The sequence below is a fragment of the Glycine max genome, chromosome 19 (genome assembly GCF_000004515.6).
Source record: "Glycine max cultivar Williams 82 chromosome 19, Glycine_max_v4.0, whole genome shotgun sequence".
Taxonomy (NCBI): Eukaryota; Viridiplantae; Streptophyta; class Magnoliopsida; order Fabales; family Fabaceae; genus Glycine; species Glycine max.
The window spans coordinates 21,502,355-21,512,144 of record NC_038255.2 but is presented as its reverse complement, the minus strand read 5'-3'; the positions used below and the strand labels follow the sequence as shown (position 1 = coordinate 21,512,144).

General features: G+C 30.9%; 1 protein-coding gene and 1 pseudogene across 1 annotated transcript; both read right to left on the bottom strand.

Annotated features, from left to right (window-relative positions):
• Nucleotides 1-1,341: 1,341 nt before the first annotated feature.
• LOC100819118 (CENP-B homolog protein 2-like) lies at nt 1,342-2,913 on the bottom strand (annotated as a pseudogene).
• Nucleotides 2,914-4,736: 1,823 nt separating this feature from the next.
• Nucleotides 4,737-6,693, bottom strand: LOC100818583 (cation/calcium exchanger 1). Its single transcript, XM_003555035.5, has one exon. The coding sequence runs from the start codon at nt 6,601-6,603 to the stop codon at nt 4,849-4,851; it is 1,755 nt and encodes a 584-aa protein (XP_003555083.1). The 5' UTR covers nt 6,604-6,693; the 3' UTR covers nt 4,737-4,848.
• Nucleotides 6,694-9,790: the final 3,097 nt, after the last annotated feature.

Genomic DNA, 9,790 nt, shown 5'->3' with positions numbered 1-9,790 from the left:
AACTTTTAGAAGGGTTTTGAAATTTGAATTTAAAAGTTGTAATCGATTACCATTGATGTGTAATTGATTACCAGTAACGAAACTCTTGAAATTCAATTTGAAAAGTCATGACCCTTCAAAATATAACTATGTAATCGATTACCAGAATCCTGTAATCGATTACCGGTGAAGAATTTAAAAAAAAACTTTTTGAAAAGACACATCTCTTCAAACCATTTTGAAAAGGCACGAAGGGCCTATATATATGTGTGTCTGACTTCGAAAAGCAAGAGAGAGATATTCTAAGAGAACTTCATTGTCAAATTCTCTCTCAACAACTCTTGGGCAAACACTTGCAAATCTATTGAAAGTTCATCCAGGAACTTCAATTTGTATCATCCACTCTAAAGGAGGAAATCTTTTTGTTTATCTCAGAAAGTCATTTGTAATCAAGAGACTAGTTGTCTCTTGAATTGTGAGTTTCCTGAACACAAGAGAAAGGGATTCCTCGGGTGTTCAGAAGTTGTAAAAAGGATTTTTACAAAGTTAGTGAAAATCTCAAGTGGGTTGCTTGAGGACTGGACGTAGGCACGAGAAGTGGCCGAACCAATATAAATCGAGTTTGCATTTCTCTCTTCCCTTATCTCATTTATTTTATTGCAATCAATTTTATCTTGTATTTAAAAGAACATTGTTAAATTGATTGCTTCTTCTTCTTCTTCTTCTTCTTCTTCTTCTTCTTCTTCTTCTTCTTCTTCTTCTTCTTCTTCTTCTGCATTCTAAGCCCATCATTTAAAGGGGGGGTTAAAGTTTGTTAGTCGAAAAATTGTGAAACTTAATTCACCCCCCCCCTCTTAAGTTATTGAGGCCACTTGCCCAACAGCATGCACCAAGCTTAACAATGGTGGCCAAAAGATCACTTCTTTTCTTCATATTCCAATTCTCAGCTAGGCTCACAAGGAAGGAGAAAATGGAAATTAGTTCTCTAAGTGTTGTGTTGTTTGAGTAAAGATAAAAAAAAAAAGAAAAAAAAAAGTGAAGGTGGTGAGGATTTTAGGCCGTGGAAGTATGTGTAGTGGTGGTAGGTGAAGGTGATGATATGTTGGATGGTTGTGAGGTGGGTTTAGGCAAGTAGTGAGGTGTTGCAAAATAACAATACAGTAGAAACTCTTTAAATTAATACTCGGTAAATTAATAAACTCTCTAAAATAATAAATTTGTCCGGTCCCGACTTGGGCCAATGTAAAAAATTGAAAAACTCGATAAAATAATAAGATAATAATTTTTCGTCAAATACCTTTATAATTTTCGGTCCCAAGAAAATCATAAATTAATAATTCATAGAAACTGAAAAAAAATATATTACACTCTATTAAAATATGATTCAATAGTTGTCTGTTTTCCTTTAAAGTTCAAGTTTATTTGGAGCTCATCTCTAACTTTTCTTATTGCATCCAATAGCTCAGGTGTTGTATTTTTGTATTGTATCATAAAGTTGTGAAGAGTGTTCGATGCCATAAGTGCTTCCTTTCGTGTAACAGGATCCAAAGACACCGTATCATCTTCGTCGTCATCCTCTGCATTGTTCTCAATGATAGTACCCACAATATCTTCTAAACTCTGAACCTCCGAACATGCTTCATTTTCACCTGGGTAGTTCATTAGATTTTCGGTATCCATCTTATTACGATAGCCACATTGATTGATCATAGTCTCGAGGTCTTGAGTTTCTTCATCAAAAGTGGATTCATCCAAATTTCTTGCAACGTCACTAGCTGAACGAATTTTACAGTGTCGAAAGCAATTCGCTATTGTTTCTTTTCGAACATCTATCGTCCAAGCTGGGATTGCCAAATTTATAGCATCAAGGACATTTATCTTCCCTGGATCAGATTGTCCCACCTCATAACCTTCCAATATTTTGCGGTAAAACCTTCTACAGTAATGCATCTTGAAAGCTCTTATTATCCCAGCATCGCAAGGTTGAATCTTTGATGTCATGTTGGGTGACAAGAAGAACAACTCAACGTTTCTTAGCCCTTCAATATTTCTTGGATGTGCTGGACAATTATCCACCACAAGTAGAACTCTTCTACCATGCATCATTTGGTCAAATGAACGAACATATTCATCAAAAAGCACACTAGTCATCCATGCTTTTTTGTTAGCTCGATACTGACAATCCAAGCTATTCATGTTGACATTCTTGAAGCAACGAGGCTTTGCATATTTCCCAATAATCCATAGAGGGATTTTTTCAGAGCCATCTTCATTGCAACAAATAACTATTGTCAGCCTTTCTTTATCTTGTTTTCTTCCTTCAAGTTGTTTTATTGCCAGTGAATGATCAGCTTGTAGCCTATAAAACAACCCAGTTTCATCCATATTGAAAACATCTTTCATAGGGAACTGATCAATTTTCTCCCGAATCAATACCAATTTCTGCTCCATGTCTTGTACATCAACAGACCCACTCTCGCCAAAACGACGAAATGACTTTATGCTATGTCGGTGCTTGAATTTCCCAAGCCATCCTATAGAGAAGTTAAAATCTGAATCATCATGAGGGTACACGAGTTTCATTGTATCTCTTGCCTTCTGCAAAATTAATTCTCCTGTGATATTCACACGTTCTTGATGCTGGAGAAACCACTCATAAACAACCTTCTCCATGTCAGGTTATTTTACTGGTTTGTGTCTTTTGATCTCTGCTCTTCCCTTTTCTATTTCAGCAGAGAGATAGTCATTTGACCGCTTAAGTGTGTTTGGTATTGTTCCTTGATTAACATTCAACTCAAATTTTCCCTCAAGCCATCTCTGCAAGTCTTTTTGTGTGCTTGCAGGATTATCTCTCTTGTACTCACACAACTCCTTACGTATTTGATCTAACATAGTTGATTTTGCAACACCTTTTAGATGAGAAGCCATCTTGTGAGATATGGTTTGAATACTCTAACACATTCATGTAATTTATATATGTCAAACTTGCTTAAGAATACATTGAACACATTTGTTCCTCTTGTTTACATTTACCGTACTTCAAAAGTCATTATTGATTTCCAATGCATATGAACACAGTAGTTACTAATTTACGTTGAGTCCCAAGGTTCGCTGCAACGTAATTCTAAGAGGCATAGACTAATTTTCCTTTTTGTTTGGTATGTACAGTATAATTACTTAAAAACTCTTTAAATTAATAATTATTAATTTATCGATAAATTAATAACTCTCTAAATTAATAAATTTCTCCGGTCCTGACATTATTAATTTATAGAGTTTTAACTGTACATGTAGACGAGGTGTTAATCAATGGGTATTAGAGTTTTGGGTACATCGAGTTTAGTTTACACTGTGTAATTATAATATGATGTAATTAAACTTTGTTAACTATTAAAATAAAAATCTATACTAGTTGATTAATTAAAATTTTATCTGTAGAAATTATTTACTAGTAAAATTTTATGAGTACTAAATTATCAAACAAATTTGGAACTCAAGTAAATTAAATCATCATGGAAACAAGTCAATTAATTATCACATTGAAATTAATATTTTAAATAAAAATCCTACAGATGATTCAATCAAACAATTTAATTACTAACTATATTTAATTATCTAGTCCGCATCCTTTTCTTATTGAAACACTTAAATAAATTAATTAAATCCTAATAAAATCATTTATGTATCTATTTGCTAGGTTGTAATTTTCGGGGTGTTACAACCTTGGCAACAATGGTACCACTTTTGACGGTAGTGGTGACGGCAACAACAATTATGATGGTAATGATGGCAACGACGACAGTAATAGTATAGATGACCTTGGTGGTGGTTGTAATAGCAATAATGACCGTGATGGTGGCAACCAAAATGGTGGTAGTGGTGTCAATGGTTGTGATGGTGATAATGGTGGTAGCGAAAATGATCATTGTCAAAATGTAGAAAGTTTTGTATTTTTTAAAACTAGAAACCAAATTTACAAAAAAAAAATTCTTGATTTTAAAAATAAATATAAAACTGTTTTAAAAATGAGTTAAAAACTATTTCAATTCTAATTTTGCGAAACATGTTTTTTTTTTAATTTCATTTAAAAATCAAAAACTAAAAACTTGCAAACACCCCAAATGAACCCTAAATTTATCTCATTATTTATTATTTTATCTTTTAATTTGTATTATTTTATAATTTGTAAATAATTTCAATTATTCTTATAATAATAATAACCAAATCTTTCTTCTATGAATTCAAAAATCTCTTACGATTATATATATATATATATATATATATATATATATATATATATATATATATATATATATATATATATATATATTAACGCATGATAGTTCACCGAACTACTTATTATAATTATGTTATAATATAATGATAATTACAATACATACTTATATTTTCTAATGTAATGAAACTGCAATTCAAACTAGAAAATTGGACAATACAACACCTATAGAATTATTGGTAAGTAGAATATATATTTGATATTATCAACTTAATTATTGTAATTAATATAAAAATGTGTGTTTTATGAATTGAAAAACAAAAAAAAATGATGAATTTAAGCATAAAAAGAATGAATGTGACATACCATGCCACATGGTATTTACCTACATGACAAAACCTTCTTCTATAATTGATAATTGATTTAATTTTTAATTAAATTTCTATTTATTAATTCTTTATCCATTATCTTTAGAATCCCTGTAAAGATGAACATTATTCTATAGTAACAAGATACCAAAGCATAACTAACTTTTCATGTGAGTCTTATTAACCGTTTTGAAAACTAAAATGCATGATAAAGTAAGTTCCATGACATACATCGGAAAGGGGCCTTCTCCCTTTGACAGTGCATCTCTAGAATTTAATAACACCAATTGCTATGGCCATCCTTATAAACAAAAAGCAGAGGTAAATGGTCAAGAGCCCAACTCCCAAGGACTTATCAAGCTTCATTTTCTTCTTTATCAATATCACAAGGGCCCAAAGCACCCCTCCCATCAAGAACAAAAGTGTTGCATAAAGAGAAGGATCCTTGGGAATGACATAAGAGTCTGGGTATTCAGACCATGCTGAGAGAACAAGAGGCAAGCCCAAGCCCATCAAAATGTTAAACATAGGACCTGCATAACAGCCAGAGACAGCTATTTGGGCCCCATCAGCTCCACCATTCTTGGCCATTGCACCATTGGCTATCAAATCCCCTAGAGAATTACCCCAAGCCAGGACAGTTAGTCCAAGGATTGAAGGACTAACCCCTATGACACTCCCAATTGCAACCAAGAGGGAAACCAATTCCTCAGCAATGATGTAGGTCCATGTTACACTCATAGAGAAGCCCCCAGCTAGCCAAGGAAACAAGCACTTTCTGGGTGGACTAGTGCTCTTGGTGGTCACACATGCCATGTTCCCCAAAACAATCCCAATTAAAGCAGCTGTCAAGTATGAAACAAGACTACTCTTTGAACTCACATTTTCCATTTGGGTGTTACAAAGAGTTGCAAACAACACTGGGGCCAAAGTAACTGATATAACAGCATATGGCTTTGACCAACCCTCCTCACTAACAACTGGTATAGTAAGCCTTCTTGGCAAGCTAAGAGGTAACTCTAGTACTTGTAGAAACTTGCTCAAGTAAGTAAAGTCAAATGAATCATAACCAAAACACTTTTGTTTGTCCCCATTATTATCTTTAATAACCTCTTTATTTGATACATTTGATTTCTCATCATCAACACAGCCTAGCAAGGGTATACCAGATTCTGTCAAGTCCTCAGAAGATGAGACAAGCTCACATTCTGTCCTGTCCCCTCCATAGATGAAATATGTGGCAGAGACAGCACAGACATAAAGGAAGTATATAGAAACATAACAAATTGAACCCAGCAAGGTAATTTTACCAATGGAAATGATGACAAGCAGGATGAAAAGAGAGAAGAGGAAAAAGATGACATCTCTAATGAAACTTGCCTTGTCAATTGCAATTTCATTTGCTCTAACAAGGAAACTTATGACCCCCAAAACAGCACTGGAGACAAAAAATGCTCCCCCCAGAATGCTATTGAGGCCAACTGCCCCATCATTGGATCTTGTGAAAGAAACAACACTTGCAAAAAAATCAGGGGCACCATTTCCAAGAGAAAGCAAGGTTACCCCAGCTATGGTTGGGGATAGTCTTAAGATGTCAGAGAGACCTTCTAGGTTATTGCAAAAGTAGTTTGAAGCTGTATCAGCCAAAAGATAAAACAATACCACAAGCCACATTACAAGCAGTGAATGACCCAAAATTGGGGAGTGGCCAAAGCTGCAGTAGAAGATTTGGAGATAGTTTATGTACCCTTTTGACCTGCAGTGAACATTGGATTTGACATATAAGCACTTGGAGTCATAATCTGAGTACTTGTGAAGATCAGTGCAGCCATCAACACTGATGTCACTTAGCATTCTAGCATGGTTGAAGATTTTTGTGGAGGCATGAACAATATTAGGACTAGAAGAAGGGTGGAGATAGGTTTTGAGGAAGAGAAAGGTGAGATAAATGAAGGATATGTTGAGGAGAAGGAGGAGTTTTTTGGATCGGGGTTTGGTGTCGTAGTAGATGAAACGTGCCATTTAATTAGTGCATGTTCTTGAGGATATGTTATTGGTGCATGTGAATATATGGAGGGTTGAGAAGCTGTCTCGTATGATACGGTGTAGTGAAGTTCCTTGTGCTGTGGAAATTGCTTTCTTGGTTTATAAGAGCATGGACAAGTACTGAACAAGAAGACAGAAATTGAAGCTTCTATTCTCAGTGTTTTTCTAGTACTATAGTTGGAGTATCAGTGTTAGCCAAAACTGTTCATGTATAGGATTTAGTGAAAGGGAACTTTCTTGATATATGTCCATAAATGATAAATGACGTGGGAAAGTGGCTTAACAATTATTTAGTGTATTAAAAAAAATACTAATCAATAGCCTTGAGACACTTATATGTTTCACTATTAAAAAATTTAAAGTAAAAATAGTTTTATTAAAAGACAAAAAATTAAGTTGTTCTTAATATTTTTTGTTGTTTTCTTATAATTTTCATACTAAATATTTTTTACTTTTAGTTCTTTCACCGGTGGCCTTAATATTTAATAACACCCTACAAAAATCAGAAAAGAAACAGAAAGAGACCAATGTTTGAAGAATTATAACGACCAATTACGGAAAATTGAATAAGGAGCCAATGGTTGTTTCTTTCGGCTGTGAAAAAATGATTCCAAAATCAATTAAGAATAATATTGGTTTTAGAATAGATTAATTTGAATAAATCCGGAACCTGTGTGTTTTCACGCAATACTTTGTTGGCATTAGAAATGAAACACAGGAAAAAAAAAGAGAAATAGATTAGAAAAAAAAATTGTTTAGATTGATAAAAATAAAAAAAGAATGTTGGAGATCTCACACAGAGACGGAGGTACATGGTACCTTGGAGGACTTGGCCCTAACTTTTTTTTTTTCTTTAATATAAGGATTAGGACAATTATTAAAATTTTCTAAAAAAATTATTTTAATTTTTATTAAATATATAATATTTTAATATTAAGATAATTTTTTATTCTCCTTTTATAGTATTTATTGTGAAGATAATGATATTTTTTAAAACATATTTTATTTCTCTTTTTATAGTCTTCATTATAGTAATAATTGCATTTTTCTCTTTTCAGACAAAACATTTGAATATTGTTTTTTAATAGTTTTTCTTTTATAATCTATTAGTACTATTTTAATGGTTATAGTTGCATTTGCAATCAAAGAGAATGAAAGATATTTGCTTTGAGATATACAAATAATATCTTTTCTTTTCCTATCACTATTAATTCTCCATATATTTTCTATTATATTCTCCTTGTATTTTTTCCACTATTTCTAATATTTGAAAAGAATTTCTTCCTCAATGATTTTTAATTGATATTACTGTAAAGAATAATCTAATAAAAATTGCATAATTTATTTTAGTTAGTATATTCTTAGAATATAATTAACATAGGCATTTTTGACAAAAAAATATGGTTCACACATACATATAGATATTATAAATTCATGAAAGTTATATTTTTTTTATATTTCTCATGATTGAAATAAATATATTTTATAGCCATTTGTAATTTTAAATCTACAAGAAAATTAATTTTTATTTATTTTAGAAAAAATCATGATGATAAATATTTGTAATTTAAGGCTAATATATATTTATTTTAATAAAATTGGCCTTCCCTATGATTTATGACTGACTTTGTCTCTTATCTCATATCGACTAGTGATGAGATCTAATTAGTATATATAAGTAAATGATAACTCTTACTTTACAAATCAATTTTATAGGATTGAATTAGACTCATAATTAACTTTTCAAGAAAGAGAAGTAAAACAATATTCTCCATTTATTTTGATGAATAAAAAAGATAGTGGAAATTTTGTAAAAAGAAAAAAGAAAAAAGAGAGTGGAAATAAAAAAATTATATGAAAACAAACTTATACTAATTTAAAAATGATTTTTATTCCATTATTCTTTAAATATAAATTTAATTAGTAGTTTTTAATTATTTTTTGTTATAAAAGTATATTTTTTTCAGAAGCTAAATAGAAACAATGAAAAAGAGATATCTTCATTTGTCTCTTAATTCATGTCATTATAGGAAAAATTTTGGTAAAATACAATTGCTCTCCATGTTTTTCTGAATCCACAATTTTAATTTCCTTATTAAAAAATAAAAACATTTAATCCTCAAATTTTCTAAAATTAAGAAATTTAGTCGCACCTTCGAATTCAATGCTCCGACCTTTAGGTTTTCAATGTTCACATGCAGCTGCCACAGTTTATCTTACGTGACATTAATTGCTAGTTTTTCGATGGTCATGATTTTGTAAGTTTAATTTTGAAGGTCATGATGTTTTGAAAATAAAATTTTAAAAAAGTAATAAAATTTTATATCTTTTAAATAATCATTTATTAAATTGAATTTTTAGTCATCAATAAATAAATTAAAAAAATGTAAACTCTATACTGATGTGTCATTTAAAGAACTGTCAACATTAGTAAATTACAAACCTATACACTGATTTAAATGGTTGGAACAAATTTTTTGAATTTTTAAAATTGGGGACTGAATTTTCTATTTTTTAAATAGAGAACAAAATTGTGGATTTAAAAAAAATAGGAAGATCAAAGTTCAATCTAAAAAAAAAGGATAAATATTTATTTTTATTCTTGAATTTGTTAGGCAGTGTCGCACTGAAAATTAAATTTTTAAAAAATTAAAAATTAAAATTTTATCTTTAAATGTGTGTAACATTCCAAGTTTCATTTCAAGTTTTGAGCACTAGGTACATACCTTAAGGATAATCCTTATTAAGATCTTGTCATATTGTTTGTAATTTAATTATTATTATTGTTGTTATTTTCATTATGTTATATTATTGGTTGTCTTATGCTTGTGCATACCTTTACTCATGTGTGCTTCTTGTGCATTGTATTTAGTCATAATGATATTATTATTATTATCATTTGCTATTGTATTATATTTCTTGTTGATAGTGTCATTCTCATTATAATTATATTATATTGTACTTGATGCTAGAGGAGTGCTAGATACACATGAAAAGTGTCCAGTCTAGTGGAGTTTTATGATGAAAATCATAGAAAAATTATGTCATATCTTGAGTTGTATACGGTTGTTTGAGACGTTGGAAAGCTTGCTATAAAATTCATCCCTACATCTTAAAAAACAAATTTGACCTCTATCTTAGTGAAAATTGATTCCTAAGTATG